This window comes from Abramis brama, assembly GCF_963993115.1.
Source record: "Abramis brama genome assembly, chromosome: 24".
In the NCBI taxonomy this organism is placed as follows: domain Eukaryota; kingdom Metazoa; phylum Chordata; class Actinopteri; order Cypriniformes; family Leuciscidae; genus Abramis; species Abramis brama.
This window is the reverse complement of record NC_139986.1, coordinates 20809595-20837295: the sequence shown is the minus strand read 5'-3', so window position 1 is coordinate 20837295 and position 27701 is coordinate 20809595. Positions and strand designations below refer to the sequence as shown.

Below are 27701 nucleotides of genomic sequence, written 5' to 3'. Positions count from 1 at the left end.
CTAAATTAATATGACATCTTAATATGATGCTTATGTATTGATAAAAAAAAACACTTATAATGTGATCATCTTTCCTCTAGGTCTGAAGGAGATTGAGGACTGAGGCAATGGAGGCCTAAAGATGCCACAAATCTATATATATCAGTTTATTAAAAGAGAATATATATGTTTATTTAAGCAAAAAAGGTCCCATTAGATACCCCTTTAGCTTATGTGAAAGGGGGGGGGGGGGGGATTACACTGCTTACTTACATCCAACCTTTTCTCTGTAACAGTATGTACTGTATTTAATCATATTTAAGCTTAATCATTAAAGAAATAATACATTCTTCACCAAAATAGGAAAATCCTTGTGTTATTACGAATCAGAATTACTTTCTCTCTTCTTCTCACTATAATGATACTATACTGATGCTTCCGAGTCCTTTTTGAGGTTAAAAAAAAGAGCAAGTCCCCATTGACTGTAGTTGAATGGAAAAAATATATATCAGCATACTAATATTTAGCAGATTATAAGAGAATTTTCGTTTTTGGGTGAAACATTTCTCTACATAGTATGTAGTATACTAATTAATTGTTACAGTAATAGAAAGTTCGCCCTCTAGTGGAGAACAGCACCTAATGCACAGAGAAGGTCATGCAATTTATCAGCCAAAAAACTCTCAACCAGTGTTTATTTGGCTTAGCAACTAAACAAATGAAACATGTTATGGGATAGATTCACAAGCAAAGACATAAACAGAAATAAACATGAAGCAAGTAACAACTTTGCAACACATCCCCAAACAAGACGTTAAAAAACAAAAAGGGTAATGTTGGGAAGTTAGCCTATTAGCTAGGTATATTAATGTAACTATGGGCTTCAAGCATCTATAAAAGACTTATTAACAACATTACACACTCTGACAGTTCCATGTGATTGTTTCAGATACATTGTAGCCTACTTTAGGCCTATATTGTAGGCACCTGAATAAAAAACAACGTTGTTTTACCAAGGTAGGCTACTATCCATGTGACATGGGACATGGACATGGTGATTATAGGTCTAGTGGTTCTGAATGTCATGAAAAACGTAATACCATGGTAATTATAGTGTTTTCGTGCACTGTCGGTGTTTTGGTAGGTGGTGAGAAGTATTAACCTCGTTCAAGACGCTGCACGAGCAGGTTTTGTCTTGAACCTAATACAGATAAAATCTTCATCGCTGACAAACGCGATAAGATGATTCTGATTTTAGGTAAGTATTCAATTAATCTAGATATTGTATTGTTTTTTTTCAGTTATGTTTTTACAGAGAGACAATGCAAACGATTCAGACTCGTTAAACGGTTCGGACCGTCCCAAAAGCGTGATTAAATTACGAATCCGGCATCGCCGGTTCTGATTAGTTGTGATATCTAAACAGTAGCAAATACAGGAGACAGGACATGATTGCTGAAATATTGTGAGGGTAAATTAATTATTCCTCGGGATTCGGGAATCTATCTGGACAGACAACGATTAGGATTTTTCAGTCAAGTTTTACTGGGCTCGATCGGTTTTGTAAACGGCGCTCCCCCAGGAGATGGCGCACTAGGATTGTTTGACCGACTACGAGGTCGGACAAACAGGAAAAGTTCGAAGTCTCATTGCATCCGCTTGTCTGATAAAGTATGACCTGATTGCTATGGACTTTTAAGGTAATCAGCTAACCTAGCTAGTTCTTTTTATTGTTGGTGTTTTATTTGATTTAGATATCTAAATGTTAATGATGAAAAAACAAAACAAAAAAAAAAACAGATGTCAGACCTCGGTTATTGAATTTCTCATCAAACTAACGGTCCCGAACAGGGTAACAGTTAGGGTTGCAACAGCCAAATTTCTTACTTAAATTGGAACGTATAGTCCACACTAGAGGCTTAGTACTATTAGCTATTTGTAACTAGCTCAGTACTATTTTTTATTCAACTTTCAGAAAAACATACAATATTTAACATCAAACAGAAGCCAAAACTGAAATTGGAGGATGTAACATATAATATCTTACATCGTACAGAGTAAAACATTAAATTCTACAAATTACTTTTTTAGTTATTTAGTAGTTTTTTAATTATCTTTTTTTAGTAAGATATGTTTTATACACTCATAGTGTATAATTTTAGTAATTGAATTCAATGAGTCATATTTTAAGATTTTAAGGAAAAACTTAACCCTCATGTGGTGTTCAAAACCCTATAACACCTGTGGTCTTCCCGGGTCAAAATGACCCGCCTATAAAAAATAGCTTATAAATCACTCATTATACCATATTTTCACCCAATCTTGGAATCAATCTTTTTGTCAACTTGTTCTCTTTCAATTAGGACTGGTTTTATATTTCTATTTGCATCTAATTAATCGTAGGCCTCATTTATTTGACAGTAGGGATCTAATTTTTTGAGTAAAAAAAACATTATTTTTGAATAATTTTGAATAATTTTGGAAATATTAAATGAAATCTGAAGAAAATTGGCACTGTTTATCACACTAGTCTACTTTAATTTTTCACCAGGAATTTTGTTTTGAAAAACTTTTATTTTGTACAAAATGGCACATTGTCACACTTGTGGTCTTCCCGGGTCAAAATGACCCGCCTATAAAAAATAGCTTATAAATCACTCATTATACCACATTTTCACCCAATCTTGGATTCAATCTTTTTGTCAACTTGTTCTCTTTCAATTAGGACTGGTTTTATATTTCTATTTGCATCTAATTAATTGTAGGCCTCATTTATTTGACAGTAGGGATCTCATTTTTTTAGTAAAAAAAACATTATTTTTGATTAATTTTGGAAATATTAATTGAAATCTGAAGAAAATTGGCACTGTTTATCACACTAGTCTACTTTAATTTTTCACCAGGAATTTTGTTTTGAAAAACTTTTATTTTGTACAAAATGGCACATTGTCACACTTGTGGTCTTCCCGGGTCAAAATGACCCGCCTATAAAAAATAGCTTATAAATCACTCATTATACCATATTTTCACCCAATCTTGGATTCAATCTTTTTGTCAACTTGTTCTCTTTCAATTAGGACTGGTTTTATATTTCTATTTGCATCTAATTAATTGTAGGCCTCATTTATTTGACAGTAGGGATCTCATTTTTTGAGTAAAAAAAACATTATTTTTGATTAATTTTGGAAATATTAAATGAAATCTGAAGAAAATTGGCACTGTTTATCACACTAGTCTACTTTAATATTTCACCAGGAATTTTGTTTTGAAAAACTTTTATTTTGTACAAAATGGCACATTGTCACACTTGTGGTCTTCCCGGGTCAAAATGACCCGCCTATTAAAAATAGCTTATAAATCACTCATTATACCATATTTTCACCCAATCTTGGATTCAATCTTTTTGTCAACTTGTTCTGTTTCAATTAGGACTGGTTTTATATTTCTATTTGCATCTGATTAACCGTAGGCCTCATTTATTTGAGAGTAGGCATCTCATTTTTTGAGTAAAAAAAACATTATTTTTGAATAATTTTGGAAATATTAAATAAAATCTGAAGAAAATTGGCACTGTTGATCACACTAGTCTACTTTAATTTTTCACCAGGAATTTTGTTTTGAAAAACTTTTATTTTGTACAAAATGGCACAGAATTACACTTGCGGTGTTCCACTGGGCCATTGAGGGCCATTGTTTCAATGGGCCATTGAAAGTGAATGGGAGAGACTGAAACATTTTCAGGAGCATGTTCATTGTTTATGTACACATATGAGCATGTGATGGATTATGGTGAGTTTGGGCTCTTTTTAATCTTAACAATCTCATGTAAATAATGATGTGCCATTTTCCACAATTTATGCATGCTTCATTGAGTTATGAGTTAAAACGCGACATAAGTGCTAGGCTACATCTATATTCAAGGCTCTGTGAGCGCCTGTGGGGGTTTGTGTGTTACAACTCCATTAGGAATATCTTTAGATTTGAGTGATGGATTATGCTGAGTTTGGGCTCTTTTTAATTGTGATAGTCTACTGAAAATAATGATGTACATTTTTCTACGATCTGTGCATGCTTCGTGAAGTTATGAGCAAAAACCAAACGTGAGAGCTTCATGAGTATATACTTGGCTAGGTACGTCTGTGGTATTTTTTGTGTTAGAGTTCCATGAGGAATATCTTTAGATCTTATTGATGGAATATATTGAGTTTGGGCTCTTTTTAATCGTGAGCTCCTGCTGTAAATAACGATGTGTCATTTTCCATGATCGATGTATGTTTCATGAAGTTACGAGTAAAAAGGCCAAGTCTAAGCTACCTTGCTTGGCTATGTGAGTCTGTGTGTCTGTAGTATTTTTTGTGTTAGAACTCCATGAGGAATATCTTTAGTTCTGAGTGATGGATTATGTTGAGTTTGGACTCATTTTAATTGTAAGCATCTGCTGTAAATAATGATGTGTCATTTTCCACAATCGGAGCATGTTTCATGAAGTTACGAGCGGAAATGTGTCTAAAATTGTACCATCCATGTATGGTTTACACATGGGTCTCTTGAAGGGCTTCTTTTACAAAAATCTCACTCAAGTTTAGTAAAAATCCTGAAACAATTATGCTTGCTGTATTCTACAAATTGAGACCTTTCAAATGACATATGACACAGGACTATCTGAGCTGTATGATGTATTTGACATATTGCTGAATGTAGTACAAACAAGTAGTTTATAAATTATGAATTTGTTTTTTTTCTATTTATCAGCAAATAACTCAGCACTACTTAGGAGTTTATCAAATTGGCTACATTCATTGTAAATTTCAGACTCTAAGCTTTCAAATGACACCTATTTTAAGTTGATCAAGGTAATAGTTTTGAAAAATATTATGATTATTTATTTCGCAGCTAGGTGGCGCCTGCGGGGGAACACTCTGTTTTAGAGTGATAACTCAGCTCTCGTTAGGAGTTGATCAAAGTGATTAGGTGCATTAAAAAGCTGAGATTCTAAGCTTTAAAATGATACCTATTTTGTGTTGTTCCATTCATTTTTTGCATTGGTCTCTCCCATTCACTTTCAATGGCCCATTGAAACAATGGCCCACAATGGCCCTCAATGGCCCAGTGGAACACCACAAGTGTAACTCTGTGCCATATTGTACAAAATAAAAGTTTTTCAAAACAAAATTCCTGGTGAAAAATTAAAGTACACTAGTGTGATCAACAGTGCCAATTTTCTTCAGATTTTATTTTATTTTTCCAAAAATTATTCAAAAATATTTTTTTTTTACTAAAAAAATGAGATGCCTACTCTCAGATAAATGAGGCCTACGATTAATCAGATGCAAATGGAAATACAAAACTAGTCCTAATTGAACGAGAACAAGTTGACAAAAAGATTGAATCCAAGATTGGGTGAAAATATGGTATAATGAGTGCTTTATAAGCTATTTTTTATAGGCGGGTCATTTTGACCCGGGAAGACCACAAGTGTGACTATGTACCATTTTTTACAAAATAAAAGTTTTTCAAAACAAACTTCCCGTTGAAACATTAAAGTAGACTAGTGTGATCAACAGTACCAATTTAAAAAAAAAAAAAAAAAAAAAATCCAAAATTATTAAAAAATTACTTTTTTTTTACTCAAAAAATTAGATGCCTACTCTCAGATAAATGAGGCCCACAATTAATCAGATGCAAATGAAAATACAAAACCAGTCCTAATTGAACGAGAACAAGTTGACAAAAAGATTGAATCCAAGATTTGGTAAAAATATGGTATAATGAGTGATTTATAAGCTATTTTTTATGGGCGGGTCATTTTGACCCGGGAAGACCACAAGTGTAACAAGGTAACAAAACCACCCCTAAAAAAGTAAGAAAATTTTCAAAAAACATTTGAGAAGTAGTTATACCCTTTTGGAACAGAATCACTAAGTTTCAGTCCAATGCGATAACATTAACTAGTATTTTGGGGAAAAAGAAAATCTTCTCCGGGTCAAAATGACCCGAAGACCACATGAGGAAAGGAGGGTGTAATAGACATTACTTAAGCTTTATGTACATGAAACGACTCAAGAAGAATTATTACCTGTAATGTGTTAGAAATTCCGGAGCCAATATTAAGTCTTATAGACTCATCTATTTTGATTTTAAGAATGTATCAAAAACCATCATAGATAGGCTACTTGCTTCCAAAAGTCTTCAGAGTATTTATAATTACAAAATAAATGTGTGAGAGTTTCAGATTCAAGATTACAAAAATAACATTGTGGTGAGATGTTTTCTTTAAAACTAAATCTGTACTTTATTTTGTTCTTAAAGGAATAGCCTAGTTCACTTAAAAATTACAATTCTGTCATCATTTACTCTCCCTCAAGTTGTTTCAAACCTGTATGAATTTATTTCTTCTGCTGAACACAAAAGAAGATATTTTGAAGAATGTCAGTTGATGGACCCCATTTACTTCCATAGTATTTTTCCTTTATTTATTTTTTACTGACATTCTTCAAAATATGTTCCTTTGTGTTCAGCAGAAGAAAGAAATTCATACAGGTTTGAAACAACTTGAGGGAAAGTAAATGATGACAGAATTTTCATTTTTAAGTGAACTATTTCTCTAATGCAGAACGCAGTTAGTGGGTCGTAAGCTTTACACTTGTGGTGTTCCTGTCAAATCTGACCACCGGTCTAAAGAAATTGCTTATAAATTTCTCATTACTTTATATTATCACCAAATATTGGATTCAATATTTTTTTTTCAACTAGTTTTCTTTCAATTAGTACAGGTTTTTTATTTTTATTATTATTATTTTTTAGATCTGATTGATTGTAGACCTCTTTATCTGAGCTTATGCACCTAATTTTTTGACAAAAAAACATTATTTTTGTGTAATTTTAGCAATATTGCATAAAATGTAAAATTATTCTGTACACTGTATCACACTAGTGTGCTTTACCAGGAATTTAGTTTTGAAATGCTTTTATTTTGTACAAAATGGAACAAAGTCACACTTGTGGTGCTCCAGGTCAAAAACGAACAGCCTACAAAAAAGTACCTTTTGAATCTGAATTATGCTGTATTATCACCAAATATTAATTGGATTCAATCTTTTTGTCAACTTGTTTTCTTTAAATTAGTTTTTAAAAAGTTTTGTGTTTATTTTTTAAACTGACTGATTGTAGGCCTCATTAATCTGAGCTTATATTGGTAAAAAATGACCATCCATTGAAAATGAATGGTGAGATTGAAAATAGATCAGACAATATATGTTTTTAAATAAGACAAACATTTAGTGTTCATGAGTATCATGTTCATGTTCACATAATTGCATGTGTGCTTGCAAAGATAAAGGCCTCGGACCTGTGCATGCATGGATATGCACACTCACACTACCATGCACACACAAACGCGCACACACACACACACACACACACACACACACACATTCATGTAAACAAACAAACTATTTTGAGTATTACAGGCTTTCTTTCTCAGATGTCTTTAACTTTATCGTCAGATCAATGAAGCTCAGATCAATCAGTTTCAAAAACAAATATGAAACCTGTCCAAATGGAAACAAAACAAGTTGACAAAAAGATTGAATCCAATATTTGGTGATATAGCATAACAGGCGATTTACAAGCAATTTTTTTTTGCAAGGCGGTATTTTTTTTTGCATTTTGACTGGGAACTCCACAAGTGTGACTTTGTTCCATTTTGTACAAAATAAAAGCATTTCTGTCATGATAGAAACACGGAAGCAAATGCAAGTTAACTCTTTTCTCTTTATTGTAAACAAGTTGATGATAGATAATGTCCAGGGCGAAACAGGATAGTGGCGCAGGGACTTCGATGGTCAGATGTGCCGTGATGAAGGGTGATGACGTGACGTGACAAATCCAGGGTGAACATCCACGGGGACACGAACAGGAACGAGGAGACACCGAGACTGGAACAAGACGAGATCACACACCGGGAACCACATACAACGATCTGACAAAGGAGATGAGAATTGAGTGAGCATATATAGGTGCTGAGATGAGCTGCAGCTGGTGACGGAGTGATGAACTTGATTGTTGATGAGTGCTGATCAGCCGACACGCCCACACAATCAGCACGCAACATACAACAACAGAAACACGAGACAAGAAAGAGGCATAGGATTTATGAACCGTGACAGTACCCCCTCCCCTAGGAACGCCTCCTGGCGTTCCCAGGCTCCCTTACCTGCCGATTGTAATCATCGATAAGGGAGTGATCCAGGATGTCTCTAGCCGGTACCCAACTCCTCTCCTCCGGACCGTAACCTTCCCAGTCCACCAAGTACTGAAATCCGCGTCCCCTCCGCCTTGAGTCCAGAATACGACTGACCGAATAAGTAGGTTCCCCATCTACGAGTCGCGGCGGGGGGGGAACCGGGACTGGCGGATTAATACGAGCAAAAAAAACGGGCTTAATTTTGGACACATGAAAGACGGGATGAATCCTCCTGTACACTGGAGGAAGATTGAGGCGGACTGTCACCGGACTAATGATTTTAGTGACAGAGAATGGGCCAATAAATTTAGGAGCAAGCTTATTAGAAACGGAGCGGAGAGGAATGTCCTTGGTAGAAAGCCACACTTTAGAACCGACAACATACACGGGAGGCTTACGCCGGTGGTGATCGGCTTTGGCCTTAGTGCGCGCCCCCACTTGGAGTAGAGTCTCACGGGCTCTAGTCCAAGTGCGGCGACACCTCTGGACGAAGGCGTGGGCAGAGGGGACCGCGACTTCGGATTCCAGACTAGGAAAAATAGGTGGCTGGTACCCTTAACTACATTCAAACGGTGATAGGCCCGTGGATGACACTGGCAACGTGTTGTGGGCGTACTCCACCATAGACAGTTGCTGACTCCAAGAGGAAGGATTCTTGGACACTAAACATCGCAACGTTCTCTCCAAATCCTGGTTGGCTGAAACCCAGAGGACAGACTGACAGTCGCACCCAGGCATTTACAAAACTCTCGCCAAAATTTGGACACAAATTGGGGTCCTCTGTCAGAAACCACGTCTATCGGGAGGCCATGTAGCCGAAAGACGTGATTAACGACAATCAACGCTGTCTCCTTGGCTGAGGGTAATTTGGGCAAGGGAATGAAATGGGCCGCCTTCGAGAACCGGTCCACCACGGTCAAAACTACCGTGTGACCCTGGGAGGGTGGGAGGGCGGTGACAAAATCTAGAGCGATATGGGACCAGGGTCTCGAAGGCACCGGCAGCGGTTGAAGTAACCCATCTGGAGGGCGATTGGAAGTCTTACCTGTGGCACAAACTGAGCAAGCCAAGACAAAATTGTGAACGTCACGAGCCATGAGAGGCCACCAGAATCGTTGCTTGACCAAAAATTTAGTGCGATTAACTCCTGGATGGCAAGCCACATTGGAACAATGTCCCCACTGAATCACGCTGGACCGTAAACCCTCAGGCACAAATAAACGATTCGGTGGACAACGAGTCGGAGGCGTTACCCCTTCTAAGGCCTTCTTGACCTTCGATTCGATCTCCCATGTGAGTGTAGAGACGAATAGAGACTCTGGTAAAATGCACTCGGGAGTAGACGGGCGTTCAGAACGGTCAAAAATACGCGATAAAGAATCGGGTTTGATGTTCTTGGAACCCGGGCGGTACGAGAGAGTAAAATCAAAACGACCGAAAAAAAGAGCCCACCGAGCCTGCCTGGAGTTTAGTCTTTTAGCTGTCCGAATATATTCCAAGTTCTTGTGATCGGTCCAGACGATAAAAGGTACCCCCGACCCTTCTAACCAGTGGCGCCATTCCTCCAATGCTAACTTGACTGCCAATAACTCTCTGTTGCCAATGTCATAATTGCGCTCCGCAGGGGATAAACGATGAGACAAAAACGCGCAAGGATGCATCTTATCGTCTGAGGAAGAGCGCTGGGATAACACTGCACCTACCCCCACCTCTGACGCATCGACCTCCACCACGAACTGACGTGATGGATCAGGGGTTATCAGAATGGGGGCTGAAACGAAGCAACCCTTTAGTTTGGCAAACGCAGCCTCGGCTGCGTCTGACCACCTGAACGTCGTTCTGGGGGAGGTCAAGGCGGTCAGAGGTGCGGCTAGTTGGCTGAAATTGCGAATGAAACGCCGGTAGAAATTGGCGAACCCCAGAAACCTCTGTAGGGCCTTACGGGAATCTGGACTTGGCCATTCTACCACAGCCTTAATCTTCTCAGGATCCATGCGCATTCCCTCAACCGACACGATGTAACCTAAGAAAGGAACAGACTGTGCATGAAAATCGCATTTCTCCGCCTTGACAAAAAGCCCATTCTCTAGCAATCTCTGGAGCACTTGTCGGACGTGTTGCACATGTTCCTGGAGAGACGAAGAAAAAATCAATATGTCATCCAGGTAGACATATATGAACTGATCGACCATGTCTCGCAACACGTCGTTGACAAGTGCTTGGAAGACCGCTGGGGAGTTGGACAGCCCGAAGGGCATGACCAAGTATTCAAAGTGCCCCCTGGGGGTGTTAAAAGCGGTCTTCCATTCATCCCCCTCCCTGATGCGGACCAAATGATAAGCATTACGTAAATCCAATTTCGTGAAGATGGACGCTCCCTGCAACCTCTCGAAGACTGAAGACATCAACGGCAAAGGATAAGTATTCTTTACCGTGATGCTGTTCAGCCCCCGGTAGTCAATACAAGGTCGCAGAGACCCGTCCTTCTTCCCCACAAAAAAGAACCCCGCCCCCGCTGGAGAAGAGGAAGGACGGATGAACCCTGTTGCTAGAGAATCAGAAATATATTTCTCCATGGCCTCCCTCTCTGGAACAGAGAGTGAATATAACTTGCCCTTGGGCGGAGACGTACCTGGCAGTAAATCTATGGCACAGTCATAGGGACGATGCGGGGGAAGAGAAGCAGCCCGAGACTTACTGAACACCTCCTTCAGGTCCAGGTACTCCGCGGGCACGTTAGATAAATCCACTGCCTCCTCCTGAAACACAGGGACAGACACAGACGGACAAGCAGACACAAGACAAGACTTATGACAAAAACTGCTCCACGCAGACACAGAATTGGTTAGCCAGTCCACTCTAGGATTGTGACGGGTGAGCCAGGGGTGACCAAGGACGATGGGTGCGAGGGGAGTGTCCAGAATGTAAAAGGAGATGATTTCTGTGTGATTTCCTGATGTGATGAGAGTGATGTCTTCGGTGATGAGTGAGATGGTGGGAAGTTCCTGGCCGTTAAGAGCGTGTACTGAGATCTTGTGTGTGAGGGGTCTGAGGGGAACTTGGAGTTTGCGTGCAAATGAATGGTCCATGAAGTTACCTTCTGCCCCAGAATCCAGCAGTGCTCGACAGTCGTGAAGGTGAGTTGACCATCTCAGTCTTACCGGAAGGAGAGTAGATGTGGATGAGGACTTCTCGGCGGAGATCCCACCCGATAGTAGCCTCATACTTACTATCGGTCTGGGCCTTTTAACGGGCAGTTATAGGCGAAGTGGCCCGCTCCTCCACAGTACATGCAGAGGCCCTGGGATCTCCGCCTCTCCTTCTCCTCCCGGGAAAGCCGGGCTCGACCCACCTGCATGGGCTCGTGATCGCAGACAGGGCTGACCGCGTCCCCGCCTCCAAATCGTTGGCCCTCGAACCCTCCTGTGGGGCGACTGGGCAAAGTGCGTCGATTCATTCGTGACAACCGTGCGTCCACTCTTAATGCCAACGCAATCAGGTCGTTGAGAGAAGCTGGCAGGTCCATGGCATAAATCTCCTTCTGGACGCGGTCAGCCAGCCCATGCAGGAACATATCCCACTGCGCCTCCTCGTTCCATTGGCTCTCCGCCGCTAGAGTCCGAAACTCGATGGAGAAGTCTGAAACGGATCTCTCTCCCTGTCGCAAATCGGCCAGCATCCTTGCTGCCTCACGTCCAGCGACGGCCCGATCGAAAACTCGTTTCATTTCGGCGGAGAGCTCCTGGAACGAGGCACAGCATGGGTCTTGATTCTCCCACACCGCTGTTCCCCAGAGTGCCGCCCTCCCAGTCAGCAGCGTCAGCACAAAGGCGACCTTGGTTTGCTCGTTGTTGAATGTTCTGGGCTGAAGAGAGAAGTGCATGGAGCATCGTGTTAAGAAAGCTCGACAGAAGTTGGGTTCACCTGCATAGGACTCAGGAACTGGTAGGCGGGGCTCCGACTGGGAGGGATTCTCTGGTGGTGGTGGGGGAACCGGCGGTGTGGGGGGCGCAGCGGGACCTTGCAGATGTTGAAGCTGTTGGGTGAGCCCGGACACCTGCGCCACTAGAGCCTGAACAGCGCGAGCTGTATCGCTGAGGTTCTTCTCCTGGGAGTCCATTCGAAGTCTGCTGCTGTTCACGAATTCCTCCAGCGATCTGGTGGAGCTACTCGCTGCTTCCATCGAACGGTCAGATCGTTCTGTCATGATAGAAACACGGAAGCAAATGCAAGTTAACTCTTTTCTCTTTATTGTAAACAAGTTGATGATAGATAATGTCCAGGGCGAAACAGGATAGTGGCGCAGGGACTTCGATGGTCAGATGTGCCGTGATGAAGGGTGATGACGTGACGTGACAAATCCAGGGTGAACATCCACGGGGACACGAACAGGAACGAGGAGACACCGAGACTGGAACAAGACGAGATCACACACCGGGAACCACATACAACGATCTGACAAAGGAGATGAGAATTGAGTGAGCATATATAGGTGCTGAGATGAGCTGCAGCTGGTGACGGAGTGATGAACTTGATTGTTGATGAGTGCTGATCAGCCGACACGCCCACACAATCAGCACGCAACATACAACAACAGAAACATGAGACAAGAAAGAGGCATAGGATTTATGAACCGTGACAATTTCAGAACAAACTTCCTGGTTAAATGTTAAAGCACACTTTGTTTTTCAGGCTGCAAAAACAAAGTCCTCCATGTCTGAAGGCCGTCGTTTAAGAATCCCAGTTCTTTTCTAAAGAAAACATGTCATGATTAGAGATCAACAGCATCTGAGGCTAGATTTCTGTTTTAAACTTTTTCATTCTCTTTAACAGCTTTAAGACTGAACAAGGAGAGTTCTGTCTTGATTGGAGACTACCATGGGTGAGGGAGGAAGCTAAGAAGCTTTTGTAAGTTAAACCCAACAAGTGTGGTGAAACATACCTGAATTTGTAACAACATAATCTTATAAAGTGTTGCATATTTAGCACAGTATTCTTGTTTTCACATTGTTTTTTTGTTTTTGTTTTGTTTTGCAGCAGAGCTCAAAGAAACAAAGCCTGACTTCCACGCCACCACCAGCATCATCTATCAGTAAACTCACTCCTGTGTGAGGATCTTCCTAATCAACTGACAGATCATGAATCATCTAAAAGCAAACTCGTAATGAGAACACATTATTAGAAATTCTTTTATTAGGATTAACCCCTTGAGATGAATCATCTCATTTTCAAGGGGTTATGCCACATGTAAGTAACCATGTTTATTCAGTGCCTGATCTGTGGTCCGTGATTTCTGATGTGTAATTATTCAAGTTCAGACAGATAACAGATATAAACTCATTTGCAGTCTTGTGGTGAGAATTTCCATCTGTTGTTCTCTGAAATGATCACACACTTTCTGGATCGGCTGTGGTCTGTAGCTCAGATACAACAGCACATTTCACATTAGTGGTTCACTGTGGTAAAGCGCTATATGTGTGGTTATAAATGTCCAGTGTGACTGACAACTATGAAAAACAAGATGTGGTTAACGGTCACTAAACTATAAGGTTGGCATGAAAAAAGTTTTGGGATGTTCAAAAGTCATTACCTAGACATCACCCACAAGCAAATGCATCCAAAAGAGTTTTACTTCTTTGTTTGTATGCACTTCTTTAGAAGTGTTGCTTTTTACTTTCTTTAACTGTTTGTAAATCTCATCAAAAATTACAAATAGAAAACTCACTGATAATAAATGTATCCATCAAGCCAATGTTGTTTAAAGTTTAGTCAGAAATTGGTGCTTTATGATGCCACATAATCACAAGATAATTTGTTTTAACATATTCAGTGCAAATTCAATAACTTGTTAATGTGTGTGAGTGCAAAACATGTTAAGTGTATAAAGAATTTTGAAATTATGATTTAACAAATATTATTCAGTAATTCAGTGTATAAATAACTTAACCCTTAGGCTGCATTAGGGACATTTTTGTCCTTTTCATTTTTATTTCTTTGACCATTTTGGCTGTTTTAATGCCAATGGTATGTAATTTGGCAAAGTTGTGACTTTTTGCATAAATTTACAAATTTTGAAAAAAAAAATTAAAATATGTATAACACACATGGTGTAGAACAAATAGCACCATTCAGTACCATAAGGGACAAAAATGTCCCATTGACACCCATTAAAACGTCGTTTAAAGCCGGGGCCGTCATTAATACATAAATCATGATTTATGTTGAAACATTCTTTCATTTTGAAGCAAAGGCATTATATTTGCATTATATAGTGTATTTTACCAGATGACGTCACTACATGTGTATTCCCTATAGGGGGAAATGCACGCTATTTTCCTGGTTTCCACTATAGGGGCACTTGACTGTGCATGAAGGATTTGAATGGTTCAAAGATCTAAAAAAATATGTTTCCGAGTATGTGTGGATGTCTGAGAGCGATGTGTGTCTGCGTTGACAAAAATTGTGTGTGTGTGTGTGTAGGGCCATAATGCATGGTGTTAAGGCGAGTGACAAAAATCACAATATCCTGAAAGTCATGTTTTACTCTCTCTCTCTCTCTGTGTGTGTGTGTGTGTGTGTGTGTGTGTGTGTGTGTGTGTGTGTGAGCGCGCGCGCGCGCACGAGAGAGAGAAAGCGCTTCTCACGGCATTGTTTTCTTTCGGTTTGATTCATGCGTAATTTACGCACAGACATGAACCTTTGACACGGCTTCGTTTTTTAGCAGTCTATGTTTCAAAGGTAACTAATAATTTCTCACATAGGACAACGTAGGCACAAGCACAACCATGCAGTCCTTAGACATAACAACTTTCATCTTGCGGCAACACAAAGATCTATCTGCGAGGGATCCAAAACAAAGTCTACCTTTGTTTTGCAATAGTCTAAGTGAGAAATCGGTGTTTATACAAGTGCGGTTGATGCAAAAGTTATAAAGCTGTGCCTTTGGTGCGGCCATTTCACACTCGACAAGATGATAAAAATAAAAGTTCATGTTCATGGTGATCTTGTAGTTTTGCTTTCTTTCTAGAGATTTTGATGTGTAGGGAGACAGACACAGGTTATAGTCACCTAGTAGAAATCAGGAGAATGTTTGCAATACTGCATGATGTTTGTGATATGTCAGATGTATGAAAATTGGTAGCCTACCAACTGGTTGAATACAGTAAAAAGTAAATATTTTACCCCAAGGCTTGGTGATGACAGGGTATTTGAATAAAAATTATGATTTTAGAATATTATGACAGTGGGTTCAAAAATGGATATTTTAATGGGTTTCAATGGGGACAATTTTGTCCTTAATGCACTGAATGGTTTTTTTTATTTTAATCTGACGTAGCACAAAAAATAAAAATGCACCAACATTTTTTTTGCTGCTAATCTTTTACATATTCAAGACTGTGATAATCCAAAGCCAAGATTTTCAATTTGCATTTACTATATGGAAAATAATTAGATTTTTGTGTTTTTTCCTCTTATAAAATTGAGGGTACCGTTACCAAAACTGGAATTTAAAGGGTTAAAATCCTGAAATTAAATAAATATGTGGTATGTATGATGAGGACTGATGCTGGTTAAAATATTGAACTCAGTCAAAGTGGAAAAAAATAATAATATATAATAGTTTTATGGCAGTGTTTAGAGTGGACATTTTTGTCCCTTAACGCACTCAACGGTGTCAAATATATAATGCAGCCCAAGGGTTAAGTCAGTGTCCATTCCTCACGTCTCATCATAAAATGACCGAACTTTATTTCACCCTGGAAAGCAAAAAGAACGAGAATGTGATCAGCTTAAAGAAAACTGAATTAAAATCAGAGTCAGAATGAGCTTTATTCGCCAAGTGTGAGGAATTTGTTTTGTTTTTTTCAGGAGCTCTTACATGCATATTTACATTTATGACAAGAACAGAAAGAACATTTAAATAATAAATAAATATATATATAAATAATGTGATATAATGTGAAAATAAATATATAATGTGGTATACATCTGGAACAGAAGACTTGCAGATTTGTGCATTATGTACTGTATGTACAGCTATATAAATAAAATATATATGTATTTATACAATATCTAATGTTTGCCTCTCAAATACTGACAACTAGGAAACCTGCAAACTTATATTAGAATGTATGAGAGATTCTGACCTGAACACTATTGTGAATCCAGTCCTGGTGCAGGTCATTAGGTCTTGGACAACCTTTAGAGAAAACAATTATACAAAAACATAGTAAATATAATCTATTATAAAACGGTTAGTTCCAATCCTTGATTCTGATTGGTCAATAGCTATGCTTTATTCACGATAAAACATGGCTATGACCGCTTCACCCAACGGTTCTATTTATCACTGCGCCCTTAGCAACACCCTTAGCAACCACACGTATCAACATAAACATAAAAAAAAAACGTAAGAATTAAAAAGGCTAAAATGTTTAAAGTAAATTTCGATTTACTAGGTGGCATGATGATGGATGAGTGGTTTGAGGAACAATTTGGAGAGACTTCTACAAATATGAACCGTCATGCTGAAGTGCTGAAATGTAACATTGATACATTCGAGAAGACTCGTAATGAAAAAAAATACCGTGCAGCAAACCCAATGGCAGAGCCGGACAGTAATGGAGTACATTTACTTGAGTACAGTACTTAAGTACAATTTTGAGGGATCTGTACTTTACTCGAGTATCATTTTTGGGGAGTACTCATGACTTTACTCATGTACATTTGAGAGGCAAATATTGTACTCTTTACTCCACTACATTTCTATCCATAACTGTGAGTACCCGTTACTACTACTTCTAAAAAAATATATATAAAAAAAAAGGAAAAAAGAAACATCTCGGAAACCCTCAATTTGTTGTTTCCCTCTCAAATGTGATTGGATTGTGCAGGCGCCACTGATTGGGACAGCCTATCAGCAATCACCTTCAGCTTTCCGCCAAAGTCAACTCCATGGTCAGATTTAGATAAGAGACGAAACCATGGACGAAACAATGGATGAAGACGCAGCAGGTCCATCCCGGAGCGATATTTTTTTTTCCCAGGATGGTAGGGGAAGACTCATGAATATTCATTAGGGAAGTCATCCCTGATTGGTCTTAACCGCAGTAACGGGTAGGTTTAGGAGCGGGGTTAGGGAGGTCATAAGACCCCCAGTGCCGGGTAAGTTTAGGGGTAGGTCATCAGACCAATCATGGATGACTTCCCTAATGAATATTCATGAGTCTTCCCCTACCATCCTGGGAAAAAAATATCACATCCCAGGAATGTGCCAACCCGTGGCCCCACCTCGCCAGACTATTTAAATTTTCTGAACAAGTTAATGATAGTTTTTGCTTCAAGTTTGCTGTGTTTACCAATGTAAGCACTGTGGCAGTAGTAATGCAATATTTAGAAAATGTACTCTTGTACTCTTGATACTCAAGTACTTTTAAAAACAAGTACTTTAGTACTTTTACTTAAGTAGACATCTGACTGTAGTACTTTTACTTGTACTTGAGTAAAATTTAGCAAGGGGTATCTGTACTTTTACTCAAGTAATGTAGCTGTGTACTCTGTCCGCCTCTGCCCAATGGGCAGTGAAATGCTTCGGTGACTGGTGTAGTGAAAAGGGTTGCAGCATTGATTTTAAACAAATCACCAAGACGGAACTCAACGCACTTCTCCGTGACTTCTACGGAACTGTCAGAAGCTCCAAAGGCGAAAAATATGGGATCAGTAGCTATGTAGCGTTACGTGCGGGTCTGAACAGATTCCTGAATGATCCACCTTTGAGTTTGTCCTGGTGTCTGATGAGAGACAGCGAATTCACCTCATCCAATAATGTTTTCGTTGGAGTCGTAAAGACAATGAGAGAGGGTCGTGATAAAACGGAGCATCACACACCGATTTCTACTAAAGATTTCAGCACCATAAAACTGTCCGATGCGCTTAATCCCAACACACCTGAAGGACTCGTAAACAAAGTCTGGTTTGACGTGCAGTTACACTTCGGACGTAGAGGAAAAGAGGGGAACCAAGAACTCATTCCGCATTAACAAACGAAAATGGTCTAAAGTATGTCACAATGAGCTTCAATGAAGACACAAAAAACCATAAGGACCCACATGACAGAAATAAGGAGAGCAGGCGTTGCTTCATGTTCCAACAAACTGGGAACCCGCTTTGTCCCGTTGCCTCTCTAGAGAAGTACTTTTCTCTTCTGCCATCTAACCCCCCTGCTTTTTACCTTCACCCCAAAAACCAAAACCTCTCTAAATGTGTTTGGTACGTAGATCACGCAGCGACACATAAATCATATTAGCTATTTATAATTTGTGTTAAATCTTGTTGTGTTAAAGTTTTTTCTCGTTTTTGACTGTTGCAGGTACACAAGAGAGCCTATGGGTGTGAACTACCTCGCAACAATGTTGCCGAGAATTTGTAAAGCAGCAGGCACCTCCAAGGTTTACACAAATCACTGCCTTCGCAGCACCATGGTGCAGAGATTGTCCGATGCTGGTCTCGAATCGAGGGAAATTATGTCTGTGAGTGGACATAAGTGTGAAAGTTCACTACAGAGCTACTGGAGGCCAAACTTAAAACAAAGAAAGCACTGGAGCGACATTCTTGCTGCAACAGAAAACACTGCTGACAGTGCTGAGCCCCAACTAAAGAGAACCGCGTTAAATATTGAAATGAGACAAATATTTAATGCGTGCACAATAAACGGAGATGTTCAAATAAATTTAAATAAACAACAATAAAAAAAGTATCTCTTGTTAGGCAGCATTTTAGCAACTAAATTAATAACATTAATAAAATAGATTAAAGACCTAACTGTTATCTATCAAAATATGTGCCCTTGTGTTTTTATTTAGGCTATGTAAATATTTAGTTTAGTGCAGAGAGAAAATAACAGAATAAATAAAAAAATAAACGTTTTCTCATGCTGGGAGATAAGCTATGCCTATTTGTGTGAGGAAATTTCACAAATATTGTGTTGTAAAAAATAAAAAGAATGAGACAAAGTTTGAGAATGGTTTGTTGTTTTTATTTGAGCTTTCATGCATATTACACATTGGAACGTTGTTGTTCACGGTCAGGGACTATTTTTTTCTAGCGGAAGGAATGCTTTTATTGATTTAACTTCATGAAAGTTGCACTAATAAAACATTTTTTTTACTTTAATATTGTGTGGTAACCGTTTTATAAAAGCAATAAGGTACTCGAGGCAAGTGCTGTATCGTGAATAAGTAACGGCTGAAGGGGTTGCAGGCACTCCGCTTCACGTCGTGCCTAACAATGCCCTTCAGCCGTTACTTATTCACGATACAGCACAGCCCAGTGTTGCCAGATTGAAAAATGTCCAAGTATCGTAGCAGAAGCTCAAAATTATCGTATTTGGAAGAAAATGATCGTACACGAGTCAAACCTGTACAGAATACAGCATGAAAATGAGGGCGGGGGGGTTCGGTTCTTACAATTGATTGGTTGGGTCCTTACATGCGCTTCGTTAGGCACACTAACACACACACGCAAGGTCTCTCGCTCCCTCTCTCTACACGTTCTTTCCCCGGCCGGTAGACGTAGAATCCACAGCTAGATCAATGAGAAACCCTATGATTACAACGACCATCATTTTAAGTGTCACACAGTTCTGAAATTATCGTACATTATAGGATTTTTTCCATTATTGATCGTACATCGTACAGAGGTCAAAATTATCGTACAAATACGATAATTATCGTACATCTGGCAACACTGGCACAGCCTCTCATACCTTATTGCTTACATCAGTGTTAGGTGTAATGCATTACTCTAAGATATTACTCTTAGTTTTTCAGAAATTTTATTACAGTTACTACTGATGTTATTGCATCAAATACTGTATAGACTATTCTATATAAAACGATAGTGGATTTAACATCTAATGTTAAAATGTAACGTAACCTCCCTTTAAATGGGGAGAATAATAATTTCAAGAATAATTTACGCAATTTTATATTATTTATTAGAAATAATTAAAAGAGAATGCAGTACTTTTTAGAGAGTGTAATTAGTAGAGTAATCTAATTACTTTGTTGAAGATGTAATCAGTAGCTAGTATTTAATTTTTTTAGAGTAACTGATTGTAATCAGATTAATTTAAAGCTGTCTGATGTTATCATAAAATCAGGTTAAAGTAATATTCACCTTTCTGTAGTCTTGTTGCTCTCCAACACACACAGACACTTGACACCAGTAACAGTAGCAGAAGCACACAGACGACAGGCAGCCACGGGCTGATACTGAGGATCACTGAATCATGACTTAAAATATCTCCAGTGCTCACATCTACACACACGACACAGAAAAAGGTTTCTAATTCAGTTTGAGGTTTGATACATAAAATGACGCAAATACGTAAGATGATAAAAATACACTAGAAAAGTGTTCAATGAAATAATCTGCGAAAAAATCTTACCTTCATAGTCCAGTTTTGTGCAGTGAGATTGCTCAGTCTTATAGTCCATGCAGCAGTATATTTTGGGGATATTAATTTAATTTTATCAATCAATAAATTTACACTAGAAACAACCTTGTTGTGTTATTTTGGTTTAATGCTGTGAAGCTGCTTTGATGCAATCTGTATTGTGAAAAGCGCTATATAAATACACTTACACATACACAGCAGTAGAGCATCAGATCAGTGTCTGTGATGTTCATCAGAAGCAGAGAGTGAGTGTTTGTAGGAGAACTGAGAGCTTTTATCCACCCAGTGTAACTTGGGTGAATATTGGAGGGTTCTGGTTTAGAGTTACCTCCATACTGATGTTCTAGTCTCAAAATTCTTTTAAATGCTTGGTTTCCATTTGTAATGATCCAAGTAATCTCTGTATCATCTTTAATGTTACAGGGAAGTGTTGTGTTTCCTCCTGGATGAACTTTCACTGATGATCCTTCAGTGAGAATCAATGAGATAACAGTGAAATCTAGAGATGAAACAATAAACAATACAAACTTGACAGCAATCACTTGACAATCTGGATCTGATTACTGACATTTATTCATGTAGCAAATGTTTTTTTGACAAAAGAAACTTACAAACAAGAAATATCACAAGCAATTTATCATACAAAAAGTAAAATAAGAATACTTGCATTTCTTGATAATTTCATATACTCGCATATAATTTGAATCAGAATCATGTTCTTGTTCTCTTTTTGTGATTTGTAGCCATGAATTTACATCTGTGTTTTTTGTGATTAATTTTTATGTGTGGATGCTATAAGTAAGAGCTCATGGTTAGCTGTGGAGGCAAAGAACCTCCTAATGTGAAAACAAATGATTAAACTCATAAACTGACTGGAACTTCCAGCCAATCAGAATTGAGTATTCAGACAGACCATGGTCGATTTGTTGCTAAAAGTTACTAAATTATGTTGTGATGTCATTGCGTGATATTGCATGATAACCAGGTATTTCTAAAACAGAGATCACCACCCACTCACCATTTAACAGATAATTTGGTCACACTTTAGTCTACTTAACCATTTGATACAATACCTATACTTGCATGCTATAGCGCACTTACCCCAAAGCTAAACTCTATCCCCTAATCTTAACCCTTCCCTTAGTTCTAATACATCAAGCTTATTGGCAATAAATGTGTGAATTTTCCAGTAACAATAGTTCATACTATTGTAGGTATTTACAGTTTGTTTGTTTTTTTCCTCTCACTTTGGTACTATTTCCACAAGTAAAATGTACATTTTCAAAACTCTTAGTGCCAATATCACAAAAGATCAAACATTTCAGCATGTTTTCAATTGTGTTAGTACAATACACAAAATCACAAAGTATCCTTTTCACAACTCAAAACAAGTGTTTCATCTACATAAATGTTTCATTCACAGTAGCTGCCTTTCATAAAGCTCTTACTATCAAACTTTTGATTTGTCTCTCTTCTTGTTCAGTTTAATACATTTGTCTATTATTTAATCCAACTGAACTAAATGGTTGTAAAGGGGATTCCACTGGAGGCAAGTTATAAAGAACCCAAGTGTTTTATGTTTATTGAAAATATGTTTTATATGAAAATATGTTTTATGTTTATGTTTTATGTTTATTATTAGTGTCAAGTTTATTACAAATCAAACAAAACATAAAACAAAAACCAAGGCATGAACATGAACATGAACATGAACATGAACATGAACATGAACATGAACATGAACATGAACATGAACATGAACATGAACATGAACATGAACATGAACATGAACATGAACTTACACAACTGCAGAACTACAGGAAACAATACTTGACAAAGACACATGGCAAACATGAGGGCTTAAATACACAGACTAATGACAAGACAAGGGACACCTGTGAACAATGAAACAATGAACCAATGACAACATGACACATCAGACAAGGGAACATATGGCAGGATCACATGACTAACGGGGAATCACATGACAGACGTGGAAACATGACATGAGCAAACCCAAAACGTGATAATGGTTAATCAAAGAATCAGTTGGTACACCGAGATATCTGCAATTTGTGAACATTATCAGGATAGAGTATAAAGGGAGAGGAAACAGTCAATGACTGTATTTTTCAGCGCCGGATTAAATTCTATGAAGACTCTATGCGGGTAAATAAGGGGAATTTATGTCGGTTGATAGGTTAAAGAAGTATAGGAAAGTGTCAATGGTCCATTTCTGAGATAGGTGGCGGTAATGCACATATTTGTTTGTGATCCGCCGTAAAAAAGAAGAAGAAGAAGAAGAATGACTGTATAGTACAGTAAGTACATCAGTAGAAGGGAGACAGATGGCATCAAATACAGCATTTTGCATTACAGAATATATGCCATGTGATGCTTTAAACAGATTACCATTGTAGAGACTGCCATAATACTGAACTTCACCCTTCATCTGTAAAGCTCAACTACAGTTGATATATGTAAATCACGAAACTACAGTTCAGTCATATGGTACAGTGGGAACATTTACTGTATTGCCAGCAAACTGAGTTTATCACAAAACCTCATGGGTTTCATAACTTCGTCACACCTTTTTATAACACACTAGATAGATACTGTTACAAACATTATGGATTAAATTACATAAGTTAGGTAATGTAAGTGTATTTACTAATGTGGCAACTGTATTACTGTAATTATATCAGCAACAAGAGTGATTTGAAACATGTATCTTACATTGTTTGCTGTTGAATGAACTGACTGTTAAAAGTACTAAATTGAAAGAAGATCATACCGCCGTGCTTCGGTGCTTAAATCAAATGTTCTCATTGTAATGTTAGTTAAGGTCACCTAATATAAAGTGTAATCCAGAAGGTGATGAGAGAACAATGATGAAATCATCCACAAAACTAAATGTGCTTGCAATGGACAGGGAGCAGCCCGTAGTGATTGGAGACAACCATGGGAGAAGAAAAATCCAGTTTAAGTAAAGTAACTCAAAGAGTGTGTTTCACGAGTTCACACTTACAAATAAGTCAGGCGTGCTGTCCGAGGAAAGGGATCCGGGCTCGGTATTTGGCCCAAACACAGAGTACTTCCCCCCCCCCCCCCCCCCCCCCCCCCCCCCCCCCGTATTCCTGGCTGTGGAAGGAACAAGCAGTGGGTGTCGGGATGGTGGAGGGATGCTGAAAAACTGTCAAGGAATGTAGGTGAGTCGACTGAGTGAATATCTGTATGCTTCCTCTCATGCTGATGGGATAGACATGATGATTGTTGAAGACGAGTTCATTGGATTGATTATTTGAGCATGCTCCTCCCGAACTTTGTTTAAAGAAACATCTTTTGATATATAGCAGAATTTAACAACATAAAATTCTTATATAGTGTTCACATATTTAGTATAGTATTCTACACCATTTTAAGTGGTGCTTTTGAAGTGATAATCATAAACATATGGATCAAATTGTGGCACATAAATCATCCCTGGGTCAAATCTGGTCCAGAACATGGGCTGGGTCAGGGTGGCTCTTTTAATTCAGGCTAGCGAGCAGCTATTTAATATAACACTCACAATTATCTACTCACAGCCTAGCAACCATTTAGAGCACCCTAGTAACCATATAGTGTGATTGATTTTTTAATTAATCATAACTAACATTTATTTTTCTTGCAGGAACAACATTCATATGCTTTTGAATCTTAAATGTTTCCAAAACCTTTGGTTGAAAACTTGTGACTTTGAGTGTGTGAGTGTATAAATAACAAATTGGGGAAATGAAATTAGACAGATGTCTAGGTTTGAAAACTTGTGACTAACAATGAAGTAATCCCAAGGGGGTAATCCATCACCCGGAAAGCGTTCCTTCCCTGGGGGCCGCCATTGATTAGCAGACCATCACCTGCTGTTAGCATTCCATTGACTCCATTACCTTGTATCTTACTTTATGGCCCCATAGAAGCAGTTTTTGTAAAAATTGCGTCATAACCACGCGACTCTCGGTCGCACAGTAGAGTAATTACTGTATAGACAGGAGGAGAAGCCCATAGAGAGTCATAAAGTTGATCCTGCTGCTAGCTCATGGACATACTCACGCTCTCTGTCTCTGCAAGATTTGGAAGGGAATGATTCAGATTTCTCTTGGCACAGCTACTAGAAGACAGACAGGTTGCTCACGTCACATCTACGTCGTCAAGCTCAGCTTGAGTCTGTGCAGTACGCTCAGCCATCAGGAAGTGAGTGCTTCTAATTGACTTCACTTTTCTCCGTTGAAGTCTATGGGGTCACTATGTCCATTTCTTTTACTGTCTATGAGTAATCCAGAAAACAGAGTTTGCTTCTACCTAGTAACAGAAGGGTTTGCCTATGAAGAACCAATCAAATTGTAGGGAAATTATGGAATGTATCATGTCATTTTCGCCATGTTCCTATTCTATAAAAACTGTTGTATTCCTTTGGTGGGTGAGATTCTCTGAGAATTGCTCGAGAACTCTCCCGGCCGTGATTAAAGCTATAAAGGGACATTTGCTGAAGTCTGTCGGTTATTATTGCTGTGCAGCAAGTTAGTTAGGGGAACAAGTTAGGGATAGGAACTCGAATCCAGTTGTCGACTGTAGACGCAGAGCTAGAGTATAAAGATTATTAAGTGTCGACTGTTGACACCCCAGATAAATTTATTAAGTGTCGACTGTAGACGCTTGGGTGTCGATTGGTTCCGGGTAGGAAAAATCTACCACAATAGCAACATAAACCAGCCATAGCTCAGAGTCAGAATATCATAATGACCTGACATGCCATTTACCTGCAGTCTAATTTACCTTTACCAAATCATCCCATTATAAGTCAGTGACTTTAATACAACCTGATATCTCTAATCATACCATGTTTCATCTTTTACTTTATAATACCTGTATGATATTTACTTCAATCAGCATGCTAAGCTGTAATGAAAATACAACCAATTTCCAATGTTACCACATACACATACCATCTTCTCATCTTCTTCCCAACATTCTATCTTCAAGCAATCTAATTCTATCTTTAGTAAAAAACTAAACATACCATAGTACATTGCCTTTTAACTTTAGTAGACCTTGAGTCAAGTTTCAGTGTCATCTTTCTCTGGATTTCGAATCTCATTGATCTATTAGGGCTTTAACAGGCTGATACTGCTGATTAACCATTTTTCTTAACCTTATTTTGCTAGCTTTTAATTCAAGCAGGCGATTGTTTTACTTAGTCAGATCTATTTAAGGGTATGTGTAATAAAATCTAACCAAAAAATTTCTAGAATCTTTTCATTTTTATCCTTAACACAAATATCAATAATTGTATTATTTTGTTTCAAACAATGTCATTACTTTAAAATTAACTCTGTTTCACCCAGCTCTTGCCATGATAATAGCCTTAGCTGCTGACATGCCATTTAATCTTTAACTACTTATCTTCCTACAATCCTGAAATGTCTAAACTGAGATTAGACTCATTTTAGTTTAAATTTAACATGTTTGGGTTACATTGTTCTTGGTCTAGGTTTTATCTTTGTGCCCCCTACATAATTTGCTTTAATTCATGCTCTGGGCTTCATTAAAACATTAAAATCTTTAGTAATAAGTTGGAAATTTGGTTATGCTATAAAGCTCTTCAACTTAATAATAATCCAGAAATTAAATATGTTTCCTAAAATCAATCTCCTTTTGAAAGTTTTTCTTTTGCTATTTTAGAAAATATTTAAAAAAAATATTTAATTTAGTCATTCATTCATCGCTATAGAAGTTTACCTAATTATCTATTCGGACCAAGTCCGGCAAAGTAACTTATCACCCATTCTCTTATTAGGGAACAACTATTGGCACTATTCATTTTTTTTTTTTTTTTTTTGCATCTATGATGTCTGCATTAGGATTTTAAAACCTTCAAGTTTCTTCAAAAATAGTCCCTAGATTATTTATTATTTTTACAGTAATGTACCTAGTTAGAGTCTCTATACTCTACAGAATTAAGAGATTTTCCACTTCTCAATTCACATGTACCTGAAATATTTTCAAATTAATCAGTAATTGTTCAAATCATCTAAGATCTAAAGATCAGAGATCTAAATACTCAGTCCTACAGTGTAGTTTGATTGAACCAAATAAAACATCAATAAACATCACACAAAATGAATTATTATGCTAAGCTTAAACCATTAGTTGGTCCACATCTTCCTCCAGGTGTGTTGATCATCTCGTTGTCTTCGCCAGGGTGACTCTTTGCGAACCGTTGCAATGGGCTTTCCCTCGTTGAGAGAGTCTGTTTTAATTTCTCAAATGCAATTTGTCATTCTTTGCACAAATTAAATTTTTCAAACTTTTTGTTGTTGCTCATAAGTTATTTAAAAGAAGATTTAGAAATCTTCACACAATCTTTGATCCATGGACAAAAAGAAAATAACATTTCCATCTCGTACCCCTGGTGATGACAGCATGTGATTTCAAAAGTTTATAATTAGATCCATTGGTTTTATTGAATCTAGAAAATTACCTTTAAATGAAATGGAGTGACCAATATTTTTGCTTTTCTAGCCATAATTTCTCTTTGGACGCCTTGTGGCCTATATTGTATTTTTCTTTTCCATAGAATTCTGCAATAGTCAATAACCTATTCATGCTTTCACCACTAGTTGGTTAGTGTAATGTCTTTTCTAGAGAATCCAGCCCCAGTTTTAACTGAGTAGGGCTGTTACTGGTACCTATTGAAAGCAGGTTCAAAGTGTTAGTTTAAACAGTGAAGAATATGAAGAATTGCTGAAACCAGTGGATAATCAAAAACAATCAAGTTAAATATGATAATTAACTAAATTTGAAACGGTCTCTGTAGTGATCATTGAAAATGCAGCATCTAGCCCACAAGGCTGATTGTCTTTCTGTGTGGATTGTCATTCAGTTGACTTCAGGCTGATACATTGGATCGCCAGGCTGTGATGGCACTCTCCTCAGTCTGGCTGAATTGTCACCTTTGCACTGAATCAGTCTCCCCATGCT

At 38.2% G+C, this 27701-nt stretch overlaps 1 protein-coding gene across 3 annotated transcripts in view; it reads left to right on the top strand.

The window, feature by feature from the left end:
• LOC311075411 (uncharacterized protein) overlaps positions 1-27701 on the top strand; it is a 145246-nt gene that overhangs the window by 57470 nt on the left and 60075 nt on the right. The window contains exon 11 of one of the 3 annotated variants that reach the window (XM_084102819.1): positions 13262-13773. The exons of the other annotated variants lie outside the window; for them this stretch is intronic. Within the exon in view, the coding sequence (XP_083958945.1) occupies positions 13262-13286 (25 nt within the window). The 3' untranslated portion in view covers positions 13287-13773. Of the gene's footprint in view, positions 1-13261; positions 13774-27701 lie in introns of those variants that run through there. 3 annotated transcript variants of the gene reach the window in all.